General features: G+C 33.1%; 2 protein-coding genes and 1 long non-coding RNA gene across 3 annotated transcripts in view; all 3 read left to right on the top strand.

Annotated features, from left to right (window-relative positions):
* Positions 1-12,257, top strand: part of Madm (MLF1-adaptor molecule) — a 115,291-nt gene extending 103,034 nt beyond the window's left edge. Inside the window, exons 9-13 of the mRNA XM_067280668.1 lie at positions 669-801; positions 1,016-1,175; positions 10,725-10,911; positions 10,979-11,098; positions 11,174-12,257. Of these exons, the coding sequence (XP_067136769.1) occupies positions 669-801; positions 1,016-1,175; positions 10,725-10,911; positions 10,979-11,098; positions 11,174-11,284 (711 nt within the window). The 3' untranslated portion in view covers positions 11,285-12,257. The remainder of the gene's footprint in view (positions 1-668; positions 802-1,015; positions 1,176-10,724; positions 10,912-10,978; positions 11,099-11,173) is intronic.
* A 2,622-nt stretch (positions 12,258-14,879) lies between these two features.
* LOC136983848 (uncharacterized) lies at positions 14,880-16,215 on the top strand. The gene has a single exon (XM_067280717.1). The coding sequence runs from the start codon at positions 14,880-14,882 to the stop codon at positions 16,074-16,076; it is 1,197 nt and encodes a 398-aa protein (XP_067136818.1). The 3' UTR covers positions 16,077-16,215.
* A 5,202-nt stretch (positions 16,216-21,417) lies between these two features.
* Positions 21,418-21,955, top strand: LOC136983844 (uncharacterized). Its single transcript, XR_010882107.1, has 2 exons — positions 21,418-21,743; positions 21,833-21,955. It is a non-coding gene; the product is annotated as an uncharacterized lncRNA (long non-coding RNA).
* The last annotated feature ends 2,323 nt before the right edge of the window (positions 21,956-24,278 follow it).

The following is a 24,278-nucleotide window of genomic DNA, read 5'->3' as shown; positions in this document are numbered from 1 at the left end:
TTTCTTACATATTTTTATCAAATATAAATTTTGAAAATTGAAAATAACCATGCTTTAAACTGATAGATTTAATAAAAATAATAGTGTAAAAATAAAACTGAAAAAATAATGTGATAAAAATAATGTTTTTATCAATAGTCAATTTGTTGAAATATGGTTTATTCAATAACAATACACACAGCAGTAACACTTGATTTCCCTCTCTAAAAATAGTCATTTCAAGTTTATGTAAAATATTTAATTTAAACAATTCAGTAATAATAGCTATTCTATTTTAATAAGCATTTTTGCTACCAATCTGGTAAAAGATTATATTAACACATTGTTCTTTTTTAAATTTATAATTAGTAAATTCCTACCTTGGGGTGGATTATTTATGAAAATTTAACAGGAATTGTTATTTGGGAAGCAAAGCCTTTATTTCTTGACACTACAGTAATTTGAAAACTTGATTTCACAGATCATGTTTTTATGCTCAAATGATGATGGTTTTTATGTTGTTACAATTTTCTTAAAATTTCTAATTTTCCACTAATTTATTATTTTGTTTTTAATGTTTGGTTTGCAATAGAATAGTGGTTTTGTATTGGATAGCTTACAAAAACATTAATTTTAGTTAAATGCTTTAACATTTTTAATAAGCCCCTTCCTTTTTTGTTTATTTTAAGGATTTTATCAAAAAATGTCTTAGCAAAATTCCAAATGAACGACCAACTTCTAGAGAATTATTATTTCATCCTGTGATATTTGAAGTACATTCACTTCGTCTATTGGCTGCTCATGTTGTTGTAAACAGTGCCTGTGAGTATATTTTTCATTTGTGCTATTATGTTTATTAATATTAGGGATTTTTTAAAAAATATTGAAAATATTTATTAGCATTACATCATTAGAAATGAAATCGTATGAAGGTATTTCATTATTGCAACACGGATTCTTAAATTTTTCTTCTTCTGTGTTAGTGTATAGATGACAATTTTTTTTATGTTAAGATATATGTATTTTTGGCTGTTAGCATATCAACCAGATCAACTTACTGACGAAGCATTCCGTTCAAAATATAACGTCGGTGATATTTTGGCTGAAGTCGTTCACAGAGATGGTCATCAGAGCATGGTTATACGTAGAAGTGATGCACAAAAATTGGAACTAGAAAAGTTTTTAGAAGATGTGAGGTATACAGTTTAAATTATAATTTTTATACCGTATTAGCCCGAATATAACGCGACCCCGAATTTAACGCGACTCCAAAATTTTCATAAAGATATTTAGAAAAAAAAAATAATACTCATAAAAGAATTCAAAGAAAGTAAAATTCAATCAGATAAGCATTTATTTAGGTATTTATAGCTAATAACACAGGTTACATTCATGTCAATGATCGAGTTAAGCCTAACACACGACTATATCAGATAAAAAATTAAAAATAAAATTCATGTGTAAAAATGTAAAGAAAATATCTGTTAAATCTTAAACACAACATTTTTCTGAGTAAAACAAAATAAAAACTTAGTCAATTGGTCGATTTACAACTCAGAAAAAAGCATTTTAAAATAGGGTTATAAAACAATTAGCGTTTATTGACTTTCGTGTTAGGGGGTAAAGCGGGTCTATTGACAAATTTTCTCGCAGTAGTACGAAATTTCTACTGACTTAACTTGAATAAGTCATATTTCTTTCCCATTTACAAACAAACCCGATGGCAATCGGTGAAACATGAGATAAATTACAGCAAGTTGAAATTTGATATGTTTATTTTTTGCGTTTTACGTATCAAATTACATTAAATTCGACACAAATAAAGCATTTTGTCAATATAGAAATATTTTACATTGTTTAAAAGTAGAGAAAATAAAGAAAAGAAAGATGTAATAATAATTATTCGAGCAAAGCCAAAAATTTCACAATTTTAAGATAAAAAATGGCGTCTGTGAGAGCCCAAAAGGCGGTCGAAAAATCACGTGACTAATGAACTTCGAACAAGCGGAGACATAGCCTTACTATAGTAGCGCTATGCAAACAAAAGCGCAGGCCTACTAACTAGATCACATGGTTGTTTTGAAGTGGTCGGTCGAGCTAGGTCTGACGTTCAGTCGCGTTTCAATCTCTGTAGGAAAATGTCCTTGTTTATATTACATTCCATTACTTAAACCCCGAATTTAGCGCGAGTCGATTTTTTAACTGAAAATAAATGGTCGAAAAATATCGCGTTATATTCGGGCTAATACGGTATATATGATATAATAAAAACATTAGTACAAGTGTTTCAAAGTAGTAGTAAATTAAACTTCACTTTCTAATGGACCTCCTTAACAAAGTGGGCTTCTTAGAGGTAAAATCAAGTTATATAGTTTCAGTAGATATATATATATATATATATATATATGTATGTATGTATGTATATGTATTCTACTGAAACAAGCACTTAGTAGAATACAGTTAGCAAAGTAGGACACGGATTTTTAATCTTTTTCATTCTATGGACCCCTTTGCCAGTTAGGTGAAACACCTTCTCTTGAAAATGTTTTCAAATGCAAAACATAAAATTGTAAAAGAATCCAGTTTTACTAAAATAGAATCATTGCTTTTTATATTGGTTGCTATTTCTTCACAGAAACTATGCAAAAGAAAAAAAAAAGAGATGGCTGCTTCCATTCCTAAAGACAAAAATTTTGGCATATGTAGGGAAGTTTAAAGTATATATATTCTGTTCCATGTTATCAAGTACACCACCTGGAAAATGTTTGACATTTTTTTCCACTGGAAATGCTGCAAATGTAGAGATAATAATTTGGATCTGTTTCTCTAGAAGAAATAGGAGTTATATCCCTTGAAAGAGTCAATAAAATCAAGTCACAACTCTTTATGGTAAGATTCCTCTGTAGAAGGCTATGATTACTATTTTAGGCTACGACTCTGCTAAGAAAGACTGTTAGTTCCTGGTGTTGGAAAGGGTGAAAATGAAGACATTTCTGTATTTTATATATATTGTATATACTTGTTTTGTGGGTTATAAATTTGCATTTGACCATGTGAAATTATAGAACAAACTTTGTGAGTGAGTTAAAATTAAATTGCAGAAAGACAAACTTATTAAGGTCAATGTGTATGAATATGACTGTATTGATGCTTCTTAATAGAATGTCTATGGAAAATTTTTGTTGTAACAAAGGAGTCCATTGAGCAAGGTTTCTGTTGAGCCTATTATTGTTTTCTCTATGTACTGAGAGTTTGAAGATTGAGTAGAATTTAAAAATTTAATGGACTATGGTTAAATTATATATATAAAGGTTTTATATGCTGATGACATTATAATGGTGGCCAGTAGCCAATTAGAATTATAAATGGCTATTGACAGTTTGTTCGTTAAGGCATTCAATAGATGTGGATTTGCAAATTAATATTAGAAAAACCAAGAATGGTCTTTCAAAACAAAAACCAAAGCAACTTTTGCTTTGGTTTCTGAAATATGGGATGCATGGAGTTAGCTTTGATGGTGAACATCAAAGCTAACTCCATGCCTCCCATATTTCAGATTTGACACAACAGTTAAATGTGTTATGTCTTTTGGAGCCATATCTAGGATTTGTTGGATGCTAGTTTTTGAGTTAATTTATAGAGAATTTTTGAAGAAAATGTTGGGTTTGAGGTCTGAAGTCAATTTGGATGGTTTCCATCGAACATATAAATTTGTCAAATTGCTAGTTTGAGAATCTAAGTTTCAAAATCTTCAAGGTGTTGTTGACTTTGGACATCAAATACTAGTAATGGCTGAAAATTTCTCCCTGTGTAATAAATTTTGCAACTTCCAGATGCAGTTTGTCTTGAAATCTTCATAATAATTGAATTGGTGAGTGGAAAAACAGTACAACTCCAAAATCCTTGTTTTGAGATAAATACAAAAATGTGTTTTGGGTAAAAAGTGTACATTTTACAACAATCAAGTGAACAGAGAAGTTGTAAGGAATGACTCCCTCTACAAGACCTTGCCAAGCAAGTTTCATTAAGTGCATCCTGAGAAGCTGTACAGCCAAAAACAAAACTTGGAGTTATACCGTTTTTCCAGTCAATATTTGTTAAACGTAAGAAAAAAGTAACTCATTTTAATAAGAATGCCTTTATTACTTATTTTTTACATAATACGATGGCCTAGAACTGTAATGATTACATTATGATTCCTGCTGGTCTTCATTGCTTGTCTCCCAAGACGTAATATGATAGTAAAACTCCAAGATTTCACCACTCATATACTTCAAGACTTTTTTATATCATTGATCTTCTTTGCATTGATTGGTAATGGTTTCTTGTAGGCTGGTTCATTTGGAAAAGTTGGAGTGGCGTGAGGCTTGATCAGTATGTAGTCCTCCGATAAAACAACTAGCAGAAATATAACCTGGTGTAGAACTGTCATAGATTAACTGATTGTAGGTTGAAACTGAGAAGGTTTCATTATTTCCTTGAACAGGTGATTTGCAGGTTTTTTTTTTATAATAGTTTGGCCACCAGCTTTTGAAGTCAGTTACATCTGTATATTTGATTACTGATACTGTATATGGTTTTAATTTGAAGGAGAACATATGACATTGGGTGGAAGAACGATACAACTCCAGGAGTTGTATTGTTTTTCCATCCAATAACATAACAGGTAGCCTCGTAAATACGTACACAGTGTTGTTAGTTATATTTCTGTTCAACTCATCAGGAGGGCCCACGTTTAAATGTGATTTTGGCTATCTCTATAAAAACTGACAATTTCGGAGTTGTACTGTTTTTCCACTCACCGATTCAATTGCAATTATATATCCTGCAATTGTAAAGCTGCATTTAAAGTGCCAGTGACAATAACAAAAATTGATATTTTTATTGTTTCTGTCTAAAATATTTGCATTAGATATATATTATTGTTGCATTTTCATCTTACTTAGTTGATCCTCATTCAAAAGTTAAGTAAGATTCAACATTTGTTGTTGCCATAACAGTATTGACCAATCAGTGTGAACTTCCCACAATTCTCTTTGAACAAGATGGAGAAACAGCTAATCTTGTGTGTTGAAAAAGTCCTTTGCTCTATAACATGTCCAGAAATGTGAAAGAATATTTTACTCTGTTGGCCTATAACTATTTTTAAAATGAAGAACGAGTGGTCTAAAAGTGCAGAAATCCAGAGAATAATGGTAAACCTAATGCGAATTGTGTGCTCTAACACAGTTAATGAACAACATAAACACTTTGGCGATGAACAAATATGATGAATGACACACCATTGTTATCATTTAGGATCTGTGGTTGTTGTCGTCAGCAGTGTGAATGCAGTCTAATTGAAAGTTATTTGCATTTTATGTAGTTCTAAATTTTTGCTTTGGCATTGTTTAATAAAAATTGCTGACAGACTATTTTGTTTTTTAAAACTAAAAATAATCTTGTGCAGGGGTCGGCAACACGTGGCCCATTGCAAGTTTTTGTGTGGCCCACCATGCAATATAACTTTTATATGGTAAAGTAAAAAATCAGGAAGGCTTTTTTATTTTTTATTGTATTATTATTATTTGTTGTACTGTATTATGAATTATATTGATTGTAGTATTAATATTATTTTCTATAAATAAAAAGTAACAAAAAGTAGTAAAAGTTTTTATTGATAATATTTGATAATATATGATCGAAATATAGAACGAGATTGACCGATGAAAATTTGCAAAACATTTTAAGGATTTCAGTTTCTCAAACCCATCCCGACATAAATGAATTATCGAAAAACATTCAAGAACAAAAATTGCATTAAATTTTAATGTTATTTTTATTTGAATAAAATAAATTATTTTCTTTTTTAAGAATTGTCACTTTTTTGTTTTCGATGTTGTTATAGCATGTAAATAAAATTGTTACTAATTTTTATTTTATTCTTTTAAATAACATTTATATTTGATTTTAAAAACTAGTTAAGCTGCATACTACATTACAAAACATCTGACTGTGTGGCCCACTTAAAAATATTTTTTTTGAAAATTGCTCGCCGTCCAGAAAAGGTTGCCGGCCCCAGATCTAGTGCATCCATTTATAACAGAAGATTCTTAACCATTTCTGTTTTATGGAATCTTTTCCAGTCAGGTGAAGGTCGTGGGGTCCTCCTCAGAATGTTTTTAAATGCACAAAATAAATAAAAAAACTGTTTTGCACAATTCTGTAGAAGTGTAGCCTACAATAAAAGGTCATCTCTGTGAAGAAAGACTTAATATTTTCTGATGATTGGACATGGCAAATATAAGACTTGATTTCTTCAAATTTAATATTTATAAAATACACTGTCAGCCATTTTAATTAAAATTGCATAAAATAAATTACAAAAGAAACCAGTTATGTTTTTTTATTTTAATAAATGTATTTTTTTATACCATATACAGGGTTCCTACGCACCTGGAAAGTGAGGGAAAGTCGGGGATTTTTATTATTTTCAGAAAAAGTCATGGAAAGTCAGGGAATTTGTCTCCTTAACTGCCTTGTTGATTTCCTTTGCCGAATATGGCTGACCAAGTGTAGCCATCTGCAGGCGGCAAGAAGTAATGCTGCAATCTTTAATAAGAAAATATACCAGAATCCGTTTTGAATCCAAAATGGCATTTTTCACCATTCTGAAGCCATATAATTTTACAGTTGTGGATTAATAACAGGATAAACTACTATTATGTAATAGTGTTTTAATTTTTAATTTTAATAATTCAGCGATTATAAAAAGATGAATTTGTTAATTAGAACAAAAAATAACTAATTAAAAATTAGTTTACAAACTTTTAAAACTTGAAATCGTAATTTATTAGATTGTTCACTTCAAAATAGCTAAATAGATCAGTAAAAATCCGTAATTTAATTGTTTTTTACATTTAAAACATTACTATACAACATAAAAAATTATAAATAGCTACCCGACATTTACAGTAAAATGCTAGCGCCGACTAGTAGTTTTTTACATTTGTTGTTACGATTTTCCTTGAAAGAACTGTACTGCAAGTGTATTTTCTCCCCTCTCCCGTTAATTTCCACAACTTCGATACATAGTTTAATAATTAGTTTAACAGAAATGATGTTGGGTAACAAATATCCACTGATTTTGGCAAATTTAGGGATCATACCTGTAATAGATATACTGTAGTTACCGTTTTGAAAATCAACTAGGTAATCCGATAGTTTAACCAATGTTAACTTGCTTATAATTAATTATAAATTTAAAAAGCTGATAAATTTTTAAAAAATTAAAATAAATTTGATTATATTTTCTGCAAAACAACAACAAAACAATTTTTATAGTTATGTTGCAAAAGAAAGACATTCGTAGTTACGATTCTATGCGCTGAACTTCTATATTTCAGCGCATATTCTATATTTTATTAACATATAATTGTAATTTCGTTTGATGTTTATTTCTGTATTTATTTTATTTAATTTAAATACTATACATTTTAAGAAGCCTAATTTTCGTAATCTATGACATCATAGGAATACAAGTCTGAGGTTCCGGAATTGTCCCGGAACTCACTAAAATAGAAAAACATAAAATAATTAAATTATTGGATGAAAAAAGGAATGAACAAAAAATTTTTATAGAAACTTGAGAAATAGTCAAGACAGTGCAGCTCTCAAGATTGATCATTTGGATTGGAGTCGGATTTTCCATTGTTTGAAAAGACTTCTGCAAACTCCGATTCTTCGATTGACGCAAGTAAATCGGAGAATCCATTAGATCCCCATCATAAAGCATAGGTGACGGTCCAAAACCAACCCAGGAAACGATCGAGGGACAAGGTGATAAAAGCCGGTGTCTCAAACACACGAGGCTGTCGAGAGTCATCTCTTCCGTAGCCATCGCCACCAATCACCTCCAGTCATTTGTCTTTTCTCCCACTTTATCTCTGCTATTTCGCTGCCTTTCCCTTCCACAAATTAACAGTTGCCTTTCAAAAAAAGGACTTTTCTAACTCGGGAAAAACACGAGTGATTTATGTTAGTGCTAGACATCGAACAGAAATCAAATGAACTTTCCTTTCCGGATCGTTCACCGAACATTGCTCCGGATTCCACTACCGCCACTACGAACTTAAGACGAGAAACAAAGACAACTTTAGCTATATTGTAAGCATATTTTTACAATAAACGGGTTAAGTGGTAAAGAGGTGTCTTCGTCCGTCCGTACCACGTTTCCCACATACTTATTAGTCCCTGGACTTTCCCGACATTGGGAAAATTAACTTTATTCCCTTTATTTTCCCAAAGGGAAAGAGTTGTCATATCTCACACAAGCAAAACGCAAAGTTTTAAATGTACTAATTGACGTTTGAAATTATGTTAAACCCGAGGAAGGCTATTTAAGATTGCTGAAAACATTAATTAGTTTATTAAAATTTGCTATAAAAGTGAGAAAGATGGTTTGTGATATGATTTGCAATAATTATAAGATTTGTAATTAAGGATTAAAATAGATAAATTTTGTCTGCATTCTTAAGAAAATTTTATGCAAAGACGAAATTTAATGCGAAATTAAATAAATAAATAAATAAAAATTATTAAAAATAATTATTAAAACTCTGGCTTTTACACCAAAACCAAAATCAAAATGGTGGCAACAGAACATTTTTTTTCTTTTAATGAGTTGCCAATTCAGCTAATTTTTTGCTAGATTTAGTGGATTTGTTAGAGAAGCTATAGTAAAATCTTACACCTATCCCTCTTTATACGCAATCTATTTTTACGCAATTTTGAAAGAATGTGGTTGACAAAAGAAAACTAATTCTTTTTTTTACATGATGATTTTTTTATGAGGGAAAAAATGCTTTATTTGAAAATTTTTAAATTTAACTTTTTGTTAAAATTATGTTGCTGTTTAAAAAAGTTACTCTTTTTGTTGAAAGATTTTAAAATTACGTGTTTCTAAGTCAAGAGTTCATTTTAAGCACAGTGCAGTACTATTTGTATATCAAAGAATGCTGTTTGTTGATTTTATGCTATCTTATATTTACTAGATTTACATACAAATAATATTGATAAATGATGATAAAATAAAAAGCTCACGTTTCGTTTGTAAATTGCTTATTTTTTCATTACATTGAAGTTGCGGATTCTATCGTACATTTTTCTACAGGATGTATGCATACTGTATTTTTTTAATATGGCAGTCTTTGAAACATACAACTATGCAAAAAGGGTTAGATATACTCGACGTTTGCAGTAAATAAAATGCTGTTTTATTACGTTGATATTCCACACCGTAAGAAATGTGAAGGTCTGGGAATTCAAAACAAAAATTTGATAGGAACCCTGCATATAGTAATATATCTGTGCTTTCTTAACACAATGATTAAAAATTTCACACAGTAATGGAAAAGTAAGATAAGTTGATTTTTACCCTTTAAGGACTTTTCTTATTTTGTATATGGTATTTTAGCTGAAATTAGTTCATTTTTGTGTGTCTTAGAGTAAAATTTTATTTATTTTTTTGGAAAAAATTTCAGAGAAAAATGAAATTATCTAACTTTTGAAACTCACTTCCAATTAAATTCTGTTGGTTTTGTCACAAGTCTTTGATATGAAATGGCAGTCATTGATTTGTTTGATATATAATGTAGTCATTAATATCAAAATCATCTTCAAGTTTAGAATAAAATAATTAATATAGTTATTATTGTTCTTATTAGTATTAAATGAACAAAATAAAAATGAAGCAAAACAACAGCTTTTTCTTAATATTTGATAGCTATTTTTAACATAATGCAGTTCAATCAGTTTCTTCTCAAATATTGTTTTTCTGTTTCACTTATTTATAATTGGATTCTTAATGGATATAAAACAAATGGAGCATATGGGAGCAATTTTCTTTGGTGTATACACTGCCATAAATTATACACAGAAAATTAAATAAAATTGAATTAATTTCAGTTTTTCACTTTTTAAATTTTTGGAATGTTTTTTCCTCTAATGACTGCTCCACATATATTTCCTCTCCCCAGGCACTCTGCCTCCTCTCTTCTTTCACTGTAGCTGTATCTGTGAGGACGGCCACATTACCTTTTCTTCCTATTCCTATATTTGGTATGTGCCAAATGCCGAACAAACATTGTATGTATATGTATTGTATTGTAAACATACAACGTAGTATGGATAATTTACTTGTTACTAATATTCTGTATTTGCCATTTCTCATTCCTTATCCACATATTGTGTCAAATCAGAGGACAAATAGGCAATTATTCATCAATCAGTGAATACCAAGTGTGGAGCTGTTTTAATGTAGACATGATATTTCTTCAAACATATGTCTTTAAAAATTGATATTATGTAATCTAATTTTTCATAACTAAAATACTCATTTTTTGCAAATGGATGGCAAAAGTAGACATATGTTTAGTAATTCTAGCATCCAGTACACACATGTATATTTAAAAGTAGCTATGTTCAGAATGAATTTAGTCCTATTAGAAGATACGCTAAATGTTCCAAGCTACTTTATCCTATCATTTAAAAGTTCAGACCAGACAAAAATTTTTGCACTGGTTTCTTGCTCGGGTGTGTATAGTTTATACAAAGAAGTTTATACTTTGGATTATGATTTAATATTTTCAATTACTAAATTAATATAATCCCTTCTTATTTGTTAAATGTTTAGTAACTGTTTTATTATCAACTGAATGTTCTAAATGAAATATAAAATGTAACTAAATATCTTGTTTTTTTTTTAGAAATGGTATTTATCCACTGACTGCTTTTGCTCCAACTCATCCTCCCATTGTACGTCCCAGAGCCATTTCGCCCGAAATATCCGAATCGGTTAAGTCTACGACTCCCGAACCGGCCGATATCGAAACCAGACACATAACTAACATGATGTGTACTATTAAACCTCAAGAAGAAGGACAGGCTCCTGTGGTAATCTTTATTTTTGAGAATTAATTTGAAAGACGACGGTATCGAAACTTATTGGCAAGTTTTTCAGATTACGCTTCTTCTAAGGATGGATGACAAGATGAACCGACAATTGTCCTGCGAGTTGACGTTAAAAGATAATGCAAGCATACTAGTAGATGAACTTATTTTTTATGGATTTATTAATCAGGTAAGTATGGGTGAAAATATTGTCTGGGAAGCAATAACGATTCGTGCATCATACAGAAATCTTTGTTTATCTTAGGGAGATCGAGACATGGTTGCTGCGGTGATAAAAGACACCATTAATAGGAATCAGCCTCTGCCGTCGTCGTGCATTTCCCCGAGTAATCAGCCGCAACCGGTCGTATCTTAATGTTCTCGAAGCGATTAAATCAAATATATCAGTGTTTGGTGGTGATAAGTTTAGTTATCTCCATTTCCTATAAAGTGCCATAGCCCATGTCTGTTTGGGCTATTTGCCACTTGTGTTCTTATAAACTTAACTTAAACCGAGAACGGCTTCTTATAACGTGTAACGACAGCGACCGTTTAACTACTCAGTTTATTTTGTAATCCTTACATATTATCGAGTAAAGCATACGTACGTATTACTGTATATTTTACAGTACGTGAATAAACTGTATATACTTTTCTTACCGAAGAAATAAGAGGGAACATCGACGTTTAGGTGGTTTCTTTTGTATTATGTTGAATACTAGAAGAACTGGAAAAGTAAACATTTCAATAGAAATAAAAATTTTCAATGCAATGTAAATACAAGTTAAAATCATTCTTTTAGTTGTTGATTTGAAGTCATAATCAAAAGTAAGACTAGGTGGATTGAAAAAAAATTTTTTTTCTTTTCTTTTCGGTCGACTAAATTAAGTCGCAATAACCACTCGCCGTTCACAAGAAAACCAAAGGAATAATTTGCATTTATTTTATCCGAACGTTCGTACCAAAGCGACGGGAAATCGTCGACCAAATCCGTCGTTTCTAAAAATTACGTTTGCGCATCTCGTATTTGCTTAACGACTCTAATTTCGAATCTAATCTTTTTTGAGTGTTTCGAGGAAAAAATTTATCCCCGCTTTCAAAATTGTGTTTCTAAAGCATTCAAGCATCCTTCTTCCAAATTTTTCTTTTATTATATTACCAAATTAGAAACCCATCTCGATTTATTTATAGATCTCAAATTGATAACCGAAGCAATATTAATATCTATTTATTATAATAGTTTGTATATCATCAGAAAGGCAAACCTTGTAATACGCACTTTAGAAATTTTGGATCAGATGTCACAGATGCATTTTTGTAAATTATTGCAATAAAAAAACATTGATTGATTTTTGGTGTAATTTTCTTTTCAAATCATTTAAATAGAAGAATAAATTCAAGTTCTGTCTTCCTTATCCACACAGATTAAGCTAGTTTTCATTTAAACACCATTTATAAATCTAGCTTTAATATAATAGAAAGTTTTAACATTGTGAAATTCTACAATTTATAGGGTCGAATCATAAGTAATGTTCTTTTATAAGTTTTAATAGACCTTAACATTACATATTGGATTAAATATTCTTTTTTATGGTCTTCATGAAAAAAGATACAGGGTTCCTACGCACCTGGAAAATCAGGGATTTTCATTGGTGTTTGGAAAAAGTCGTGGAAAGTCAGGAAATTCGTCTCTTTAGCTGCCTTGTTGATCTTGTTTGCCGAATATGGATGACCGATCGTAGCCATCTGCAGGTGGCAAGAAGTAACGCTGCAATCTGTAATAAGAAAATATACCAGAATCCGTTTGGAAATGGCTTTTTTCACCGTTCTGAAGCCATGTAATTTTACAGTTGAGGATTAATAACAGGATAATCTACTTTTATGTAATAATGTTTAATTTTTAATTTTAATAATTCAGCGATTTTAAAAAGATGAAATTGTTAATTAGAATGCAAACAAATTTTTAATTATTATTTTTTAAAGTTTTAAAAGTTGAAATCGTAATTTATTAGAATTTTCACTTCAAAATAGCTAAATAGTTAAGTAATTTAATCGTTTTTCACGTTTAAAACATTAGGGGCCATCCATAAATTATGTAAGGTATTTTGGGGTGGGTGGGAGTCAAGGATTGCTTACGATTTCTTACTCAGGGGTAGGGGGTAATAGATCTCGTCTTACGTAATATTCTTATTTTTTGATCTCGTCAAGTGGTGGAGTTTTGAATTTGGCTTCAATTTGGCGGTTTCTATTAAGAACGCTCGTTGTACCAATGCCATCTCGTGTGACGTGATAGAATAATAACGCTAGCAGACTCGTGCTGGTTTCTCTCTTGTTTTGTTTTGTATGAGGTTTCAGTTTACACGTGTAGTAGCTAGTCGATCTGTCGATGATTTTTGCGTCCTTTTGTGAAAATTAATATAAAAATGAATATTATGACGTTGATTAATGATGATGATAACGAAAAGATTGTTGATATTTTAAGAACTTTATTTTTTAATTAAATTGGTCAGTCGAATTTATTAAATTTTTATATTTTTAAATTTGTTCACAAAGTCTTAATTAATATGCCCTATTATTTATAAACTAATTAATATTTTTATATTTTGGACCTAAGATTTTTAGGGTTTCATAAAAAAATTGTTTTTGTTAAAATCTTTTTTTTAAAATCATGCCTAAATATTATATAAGATAGGGAAGGGGAGGGGAATCAAAGAAAATATTACGGTTTCTTACACGGGTGGGTGGGGGGTCTAAAATGGCCGAAATCGCCCTTACGTAATTTATGGACGGCCCCTTACTACACAACATAAAAAATTATAAATAGTTATTCGCATTGGCGTAGGGCTTTGTTACGGGGGCTGTAATTGTCTGGGGAGGGGCACCGGGTTAACTGGGGGGCCGTGCCCACCCGTGCCCCTTCCTGGCTACGCCCATGGTTATTCGACATTTACAGTAAAATGCTGGCACCGACTTGTGGTCGGCACTAGGGATTGTAAATTTTTTACACTACCGACTTTTTCATTTACCGGTAATTCGGTAAATGAAAATTAAAATACCGGTTTACCGGTAAATTACCGGTAATTTTTTTCCTGAAAAATAAAATTAAGGCGATAAAAAATAAAGTCATTTTGGTTTCCATTTCACATTTTTTATTTAAAATATATAGACTATAAAAATTAAAGTGTTATTCTAAACAAACTATAATAATAATAACTTTTAGAAACAGAAATAAAATAAATCAGAAAAATAAAAATACAACAGAAATAATATATGATACCTAATACCATTTTTTAAAAAATAACTTCTCAAGAAACTTAAATTATTTAAAGTCTTTACTCCTAATTTTGATCTAATTTTTGTACAAAATAGTCCGGATCCCGAGAATACCCTTTCTGATTCAACACTTATTGGACGAATGGTCATTAAATAATCAAATACTATTTGAATATACTTTCCCCGTACTTTTTCTTGGAAGTACTCTAATTCTTTTTTTACTATTTGTTTCCAATCTTCCCCTCGATGTGGGTTCCTGTCCGTGGTGAGGGGACCTCCCAGAGATGGTTTAGTATCTCTTCTTTACCATCCCTGGGATCTGAACGCCCACCCACGTGTTTGCCGTGCGTGGTGTCCCGTATGCCGGAAAGGGGGATCCTGGTAGTTGAGGGGCAACATAACGTCCCCAACACACTGCTTTGGCCCCTGCTTCGGATAAACGGGAGGCTCAAATCAGGCTCCGTTTGAGTCAATCGGCTGGTCGTTGAGTCATTGTTGACCTCGGCTTGGAGTCAACTGATCGATGCAGATTGGGCGGACATGTCAGACAAGATGTGCTCTACTTGACTGCATTGTGAGGGTATAGCTCCTGGGAAACCCTGGTGTGACGGTCTATGGGATCCTCTCATGTGACGGCATCCCCTTGTTGGGCCCCATGGTGGGTGGGGTCACTAGGAGCTGAATATATATTTTTAAATATGGATCATAAAATCACAAAACAAGTGACCAAAGACCAGACCTCCAGCCACCCTGCTTACTTAATAGTGCATGCGACTGGAGAAAAACCTCTATCTAAAGCATCTCCATTCTTGATTCAAAAATTGTTTGAATCAACTATTGGACAATTGAAAAAAATACAAAAATTAAGATCGGGAGATTTACTGGTGGAAACAGCTTCCCCACAACAATCGGCAAAACTTTTGCAAACAAAGACTCTGGGAGAAATGGAAGTCACTGTCACACCACACGGAAGCCTAAACTCATCACGTGGTGTGATATCTGAAATTGATCTGATGTCTGAAGATGAATCAGACATTCAGATCGGTCTTTCAGATCAAGGTGTCGTTGCTGTTCGGCGCATTTCCATTCGTAGAGATGGCAAGTTGATACCAACCAAACACTTGATACTTACTTTCAACAAGCCAACATTGCCATCCTTCATTACAGCAGGATACCTACGTTGCTCAGTTCGTCCATATATCCCAAACCCGCTGCGTTGTTTCAAATGCCAGCGGTTTGGACACTCACAAACATCCTGTCGCGGGAAAAGCGTATGTGCACAGTGTGGGACTGAAGGTCACGAGAGTACCGAATGTAAAACTACCCCATGCTGTGTAAACTGCAAGGATGCGCATCCTGCCTACTCCCGAAAATGCCCTGCATGGCAGAGAGAGAAAGAGATCCAGCGAGTGAAAACAGTTAACAACCTACCATACCCAGAGGCTCGCCGCATGGTCACTTCTAGTGCACCACTGAAGCAGAAGACCTATGCTGCTGTCTTGAAATCCACAAACACTTGTGCGGTTCAAACAGATATCTCTGTCTCTCCAAGTGAATCCTTTACCCGCCATGCGAAATGTTTAATACTGCCATCTACCCAAACACCAGAAAAGGAGAGCAAGAAGACCAAGACACCCCTACCTAAAACAGGGGTAATAACAAGAAATGTGGGTTCAAAAAAGGCCAATAAAAACCCACTTAACAAGCAAAAAGTAAAAGTTGCCCTCTCTAAATCAGCTAAAAAGTCGGAGACTCAGTCTATGAGTGAGTTCTCTGACTTTTCTGATGAAGAGACTAATTCGGAGGTTACAAAACCAAAGTCACCTCCAAAAGAGAGACCCCCTGTTAAATTAAAGAGGGATACCCTCGCAAAGAATGCTACCTCAAACACATAATGGATTATAAAATAATCCAATGGAACTGTCGTGGTTTCCGCAACAACTTCTCTGACGTTAAACACCTGACATACTCTACCTCATCTCTCTGCGTGGCACTCCAGGAAACACATCTAAAACCTGGAGAAAGAATTTCTTTAAAAGGATTCGATCTTTACCGAAAAGATGACGACAGCCACACCCGCGCCAGTGGAGGTGTAACTGTACTGGTTTCAAACCGCATTTCGTCTTTTCCGGTACAAATAACAACAGAGCTGCAAGCTGTGGCAGTCAGAATATCTATGGGTGTTACTGTCACAGTTTGTTCCATATACTTGCCACCAGATGTCAGAGTCAATGACGATGAATTGGATTCATTGGTTGAACAGCTGCCAACTCCTTTCATTTTACTTGGTGATTTCAATGGTCACAATCTAATGTGGGGCAGTCACGATATCAACCGTCGAGGCAGAGCCATTGAAAGATTCATAGGCAATCACCAACTATATTTATTTAATACTGGAGAAGTGACATACTTCCACGCCCCAACAAGAACATTCACTGCCATTGATCTATCATTAGCAACCCCGAATCTGTTTTCAGCGTTTACATGGGAGGTTGGATCTAATCCACTCTCCAGTGACCACTTCCCAATATTTTTAAAATATAGAGGCAGAGAAAGCTGTGAAACAGCCCGTCCACCACGCTGGAAACTTGAAACGGCAGATTGGCCTGCATTTTCCTCTTTGGCTAACGTCACTGAGGAAATGGTCAATACTGCTGATATCAATGATGCAGTAGAAGTTGTCACTTCCAGTATTATTCAGGCAGCTGAAAAAACAATGGGGAAAACGTCAACCAGATATCCAAAACATCCGAAACCATGGTGGGATGAGAATTGCGAGGCAGCATTTAAAAAGCAAAAGAAAGCATGGGGGATTTTCAGAAGATACCCCACTGCTAACAATTTGGTTGCTTTTAAGAAAGCAAAGGCTAATGCCAGAAAAATAAGAAGGCAAAGCCAAAGGGATTCTTGGAGGAAGTATGTTTCTAGCATAACATCTTCCACCAGCTCAAAAGCAGTCTGGGATAAAATCCATAAAATCAATGGAAAATATGCTTCTCACTCTCTGTCCATGCTGGAAAGTAATGGCACAATAATCAGTGACATAAAAGGTATTGCTGATTTGTTGGGTGAAACATTTTCGTCTTCATCCAGCAATATTATGTATACAAGGGATTTTCAGGCTTATAAAGTCCAAACTGAAAAACAATATCTAAACTTCCACTCCCCATCTAATGAGGATTATAATGTGCCATTCAGCAGAATAGAACTATGTACAGCAATCTCTCGCTCGGGGAATACTGCTGTAGGTCCGGATAAAATCCACTACAGCATGATAAAAAATCTGTCAAACAATTCCCTTAGTAACCTTCTGAATCTATTTAACAGAATATGGACAGAACATATTTTTCCTGACTCTTGGAGGCTATCAATTATTATTCCCATACCCAAACCAGGTAAAGACCGCAAGAATCCCTCTAATTACAGACCAATTTCTTTGACTAGTTGTCTGTGCAAACTTTTCGAGAGAATGGTAAACAGACGCCTGATGTTCCTCCTAGAGGAAAAGAACTACTTTTCACCACATCATAGTGGATTTCGTAGGAACAGAAGTACCACAGAGTATCTAGTAAACCTTGAAACGTCTATACGCGAAGCGTTTGTAAGACGACAGCAATTAGTGTCTGTGTTTTTCGATATAGAGAAGGCTTATGATCGCTGCTGGCGATATGGAATACTCCGTGATCTGCATGAATTTGGACTGCGGGGTAATCTGCCAATTTTTATAAAAAACTTCTTGCAAAATCGAAGATTTCAAGTTAGGATGGGCAACACTTTGTCTAGGCCTTTCACACAAGAAGAGGGTGTTCCTCAAGGTTCTATTCTGAGTGTGACTCTGTTCCTAATCAAAATTAATAGCATAGCTAAGTGTCTTCCTTCCAGTGTTAAACACTCATTGTATGTGGATGACTTTCAGATCTCCTGTCAGTCTACTAACATGAGTTTTATTGAAAGACAACTGCAAACCTCCCTAAATCGCATAGACAATTGGTCGAAGATCAATGGTTTTACTTTTAATGCAGAGAAGACCTCGTGCATCCACTTTTGCCGAAGGCGTGGTTTGCACCTGGAACCTGAAATTCACCTAAATGGGGTTAAAATCCCAATGGTCAATGAAGCAAAATTTTTGGGTGTTGGGTTCGACCATAAATTGACGTTCTTGCCACACTTGCGCAATTTGAAGAGTAGATGTTTAAAATCTCTCAACCTTTTAAAGGTATTATGCTGCTCATCCTGGGGAGCAGACAAATGTTCGATGCTCAGGATATATAGAGCCCTCGTTCGCTCTAAGCTGGATTATGGATGTGTTGTTTATGGCTCTGCGCGAGAATCTACTCTTCGGATGCTGGATCCAATCCACCATCAAGCATTGCGTTTGTGCACTGGTGCATTTCGAACTTCCCCTATTCAAAGTTTGTACGTGGATGCTTATGAGCCTCCACTATCTCTCAGGAGAGAGCAGTTGTCTTTGTTCTATTACATTAAACAGAAATCTCTGGCTAAGCCTTCAGTTGATTGTAGAGTATCAGATACTCAGCTGAAAAGATTATTTACAGCTCGCCCAAGTTGTGTCCCTACATTTGACATTAGAATGGAGAATGTAAGCAGCACGATTGACCTGGACACAAGCAACATTTCACAGGTCGAGGTCGATAATATATCACCTTGGTCAACTCCTGTGATTAATGTTGACTTTAGCTTAAAGCAGTTTCCTAAGGAATCCACCCCAGACTACATCTATAGGCAGCACTTTGCAGAAATTCAACATTGTGACAGGAATTTAATTCCTATTTATACTGATGGATCGAAATCGGTTGATTACGTTGGCTCAGCCTTTGTCTGCCAGGATGAGATCGTGGCAGAACAAATCGCATCGAATTCTTCCATCTTTACTGCAGAGTTGCAGGCTATTTACCTAGCCTTAAAATATATAATTAGTAAAGGTCATCGTCGCTGTGTTATTTACACTGACTCAGTTAGTGCACTTCAGGCTTTGATCTCACATGAACCTAGTTCTCACTCTATAGTGATTAAAATTCGCAAACTGTTTTGCCATCTTATTGCAAGTAATATTTTTGTAAAATTTTGTTGGGTCCCAGGCCATGTAGGTATAAAAGGGAATGAAGCAGCTGATGCAGCTGCAAAGTCAGCAAGTCCTTCTCAGCATACAATGTTCATTGAAGGAGGTGACTTGAAGCTGGTTGTTAAAAAACGACTAGCAGAGAGATGGCAAAATGTGTGGAACGAACAAGTCCACAATAAACTTTACGAGATCAAACCTATAATAGAAAATTGGACACACAAGAAACAGTATGATAGGAGATCTGAAGTCATTCTTACTCGTCTGAGGATTGGACATACTCGGCTTACTCATCAATACCTTTTAAAGGGTGATGACCAGCCAGTATGCCAGTACTGCATTTGTATTTTAAGTGTCAAACACATACTTTGCAACTGTGCTGCTTTTGACCAGAGTCGCAGACAGTATTTCGGAAATGCAAGTTTTAAAGAGATTTTGGGCCAGAGGCCAAATGTTGATAAATTACTGAACTTTCTAAAAGTTGCAAATATTTATAAACAGATTTAGTTGTTTGTTTATTTTATATTTACATATTGTTACTATATACATTTTAATTGTTATTTATTTTTGTTATCGGTTCTATGTTTATTGTTTTTATCTGTTGTTTTGTTCTATTTTATTCTATTTAATTTTGTTATTTATTTATGTATTTATTTACACCATGTGTTGTGGCGCAGCTTGGCCTGTGTTGCCTTTGTGCCAAAAAACTATTACCAACCAACCGTTTCCAATCTTTCGTGTTTTTTGCTTGTGGAATTGACACTTCTTGACATTCTGTTTTTTGTTTGATAAGGTCATAGAGTTTCTGCTTCATTGATAATTCGACATTAGGTGTAGAAGTATCAATATTTTCGTTATCTGACTTGGAATTGGAATCCAAATCAAGATCATTTAAGTGACTGACTACTATCAACAAAAATTGAAAGTATTTCAACAATGCTTTTGATTATTGTTGCTTTACTGTTTATATTAAAAATGTCATAATTTTCTTGACCCGATAAAACCAAATTAGGGTCTGTCAAATAGTGTAATATGTCTGAATAAACAGTCCTTCTCTCCTTTATCTATATATTCAGGGGTGGCCAACAAGTCGATCGCCAAGCAATTTTGGTCGATCGCTAGCGATGTCTTGACTTAATGTATTATATTTGTAACCGAACGCAACTGTATGCAAGCAGTTATGACTCGACTCATAAGCAGTGAGTGCACTTCGTACTGAAACAGTGTATAAACATAGTATGGATTTCACACTTCCCCCTCCCCACTTACACTATGCCTATGACAACAAGTCGATCGCGACACATTTTTACGATAAAAAGTAGATCTTGTGTGCACAAAAGTTGGCCACCCCTGCTATATATTAATGCTTTTTTCAGTTCAACGCTTAAAAATGTATTTTGGTTGGTTAATTCATCCAACATAAATTTCAAAGTAACATCGGCTACATATAAATTAGTCTTTTCATTGCAGAGTGTTTCAACGGCTAACTTAATGGGTTGCAGGCTTGAGATTATATTTGATAGATTTCAATGACAGAGAAATAAAATTACTAAGTCCAGTTTCAAATCTATTAGACTTTTTCGGACAGCATCTTTAAGTAATAAAAATCTTTCTAGCATGTTTAGTAAGCTGTTCCATCTGGTTCTACAATCTAAAATTAAAGAAAGTTCTTTTCCAATAATTTCTTTGACATATTTTTGTAGTAATGTATTGATAGTTTTGGTTGGCGATTTTCTAAAAAGTCTTACTATCTGCCGTATTTTTGTAATTAAAGAATTTAATTCTGCATTTTGTAGAATAAGTTCGGTAGAGCCAGTAGCTTGGTTTATTTCAAAATTATCGTATTCAATGTCCGAATTATCAGAATCAGAGTCTATAGTAAGTAGTAAATTAGCATTATATTCATCATCATCCTGTACATCTGATGTGCTTATATTGTAAAGAACTTTTATGATTGCAATTTGCAATCCATGTACTGTACAAGACATAACTGATGGTTTTTATTGAGTAATTTCATCGTTTTCTTCATGACGGCAGCTCGTCCGATGTTATGCAGACAATAATTTTCAAAAATTTGAAATTCTTTTAATTTATTTTCTATTAATTCTGCGCATACCTCAGCAGGCGCAGGTCCATAAATTCTACCTCAATCCAAGATTCACCATCACTTCCATGAATATTCACATTTATATATCGGCGGTTTTTATTTGATGTCCATTCATCTGTGGTAAGGCTATACATTTTGTTATTGTTCGTATGCTGTAAAATTTCCTTCGATACCTCTTCCTTAATTTTTTCTGCATATTGCATAACTACTTTTTGAATAGTTTTTGGTGACTTTGGTATCTCTTGGTAGCCTCTTGCTTTTAATAGCATTCGTAAATCTGCAGATGAACAAAACTTGCTAAAAGGAATTCCATCTTTTGCTATCATTCTTGAAAGTACAGCTTCGAGAGATCCGTCATTTTTCTTGAAATAAAAGGTAATTTTTGATCTTGTATCAATCGCTGGTTCTTTTGAGCATTCTTCATTGTTTTTTTTTAATAGATTAAGTTTATGTTGACTTTTTAGATGGCTACGTAAACCACTAGTACTTCCACCTGCTGCTTTTATTCTTTTGTTGCACTGTTTACATACAGCTACATCTTTCGTTTCAGTACGATTATAGTAGTACCAAACTGAATTTTTATCCATGGTTTCTACAAAAGAATAATACGTTATGTAGATTTTAAACCAGCAAAAAATAATAAAACAAAAAAAAATAATATTCGAAGATTCGAACTCATATATGTGAATTTCGAGGTTTGAGAAACACTGTGTCTTGACGTAATGGGTTATTATAATGTATTAATAAAGATTTTGGTGGACAATCAATCACGATATTATATATTTGTATTAAAGTATTAAATTTAACTAAAGCGAAATTTTGATTGTTACTGATTTGTTTTCATTTTCATGCATAAGAGTAATGGGGTGTGAGCAGCGGCGGACTGGCCCTAAAATTTTTGTGTGGAAAAAATTATTACCGGCCCAGCCCATAAATAAAAAAATGTCGTTTTTCTATTTATATTTTGAGCTTTTATTGTACAAAACCACGTGCGAACCTCAAGGTCAGTTCAGCATTGAAAGTAATGCGAAGTTGAAATGTTCTCATGTATGGGTTTTGTATTTATTACTGTCCAGTTCTAAGTCTGAACTAGAAAATTATTGATATTTTAAAAACAATTCAAACATTTTTAACTTCAATTTTGGAAATTAACAGTAACATTATTATTAAACAGAAATTCTAACTTGGATATTTAAAATTCGAAATTCCACATTAAAGATTCTATTTCCGTAAAATTTCAAATATTTAATATACCTTTTTCTATAATTCGGATAAACCACAGTAGATTAATGGTAAAAATTTGCAAAAAACCAAAAATGTGAATGCAATGATACAAAGCGTTGGTAAAACTTTACAGCTCTATATGAATGTGCAGTGAAGTGGGGTTAAATCACTAGCTAGTCCTTGCAACTAGGGTTGGCCCATATTTGTGTCTTTAAGGGGTGATAGAGTTGTTTACGAATATACATATACTCTCTTGGGCTTCATTTAGTATTGAAAAGGGGTCAAGTGCGTATGGACATTGTACGAAAGTATATGTGCATTTGTAAACAATTCTATCACCCCTTAAAAACACAAAAATAAACCAATCCAAGGGCTACAAATGAAATTTTTGAAATAAAACTGAACAAAACGGTATATTATGTACATATCTCGCATAAAATTAATAATTAGGTATATTGTTGCTTACACTTACCTGTTTTTTTTTTTCAATGTCCCTTTAGCCCTTTTAAATATCTATAAACATAATATTTTCTACATAAAAATTTCTAGTAAGGATTTTTCATTTACCGAATTACCGGTAAATTTTTGAAATTTACCGGTAAGTTTACCGAATGATTTTTTGTCAATTTATCGGTTAATCGGTAAACCGGTATACAATCCCTAGTCGGCACTAGCTTTTTACATTTGTTGTTACGATTTTCCTCGAAAGTACTGTACTGCAAGCATATTTTTTCCCTCCCGTTAATTTTCGCAACTTCGATACATAGTTTAATAATTAGTTTAACAGAAATGATGTTGGGTAACAAGTATCACTGATTTTGGCAAATTTAGGGCTTAAAAACTGGCAACGTTGATCATACCCGTAAAAGATATATATACTGTAGTTATAGTTTTGAAAGTCAACTAGGTAATCCGATAGTTTAACCAATGTTAACTTGCTTATAATTAAAATTTAAAAAGCTGGTAAATTTTAAAAAAATTAATTAAATTTGACTGTCTTTTGTGCAAAACAACAGCAAAACAATTTTTATAGTTATGTTGCAAAAGAAAGACATTCGTAGTTACGATTCTATGCGCCGAACTTCTATATTTTATTAACATATAATTGTAATTTCGTTTGACGTTTATTTCTGCATTTATTTATTTTATTTAAATTCTATAAATTTTAAGAATCCCAATTTTCATAATACTATGACGCCATAGGAATAAGTGTGAAGTTTCGGAATTGTCCTGGAACTCACTAAAATAGAAAAACACAAAATAATTCATTCCTTTTTTCTCTAATAATTAAACAAAATTTTTTTATAGAAACTTGAGAAATAGTCTAGACCAGGCATGGCCAACAGATTTTGCCCCTGGGCCGAATTGGAAAGAACTTTTCTCATGGGCTGAACAAAATATTAAAATTAAAAACGATTCTTTTAAGTACATAAATGTTTAAATATTAGTATTATATTTCTAGCAAAGCACACAAATTACTAAGTTAAATTGAATATCACCTGTATATCTTAAATTACTGTCTAACATACATTATTTTATGTGATACTAGCTGACCCGGCCACACGTTGTTGTGGCTCAAAATGTATCTATTATAAATGTATAACACTTCTCTCGCAGGAAGGAATTTCAAAAAATCCCTTCTTAGTGTACATTCTCTTGACGAACCCTATTAAAACGCAAAAAACC

Source organism: Centruroides vittatus, unplaced genomic scaffold (assembly GCF_030686945.1).
Source record: "Centruroides vittatus isolate TY-2023 unplaced genomic scaffold, ASM3068694v2 contig_89, whole genome shotgun sequence".
NCBI classification, from domain to species: domain Eukaryota; kingdom Metazoa; phylum Arthropoda; class Arachnida; order Scorpiones; family Buthidae; genus Centruroides; species Centruroides vittatus.
Note: the sequence above shows the minus strand (reverse complement) of the source record. Positions and strands in the feature narration are given on the sequence as shown.

Coding starts and splice junctions, on each gene's coding strand:
- LOC136983848 (XM_067280717.1), top strand. CDS start 14,880: ATGGATCATAAAATCACAAAACAAGTGACCAAAGACCAGACCTCCAGC.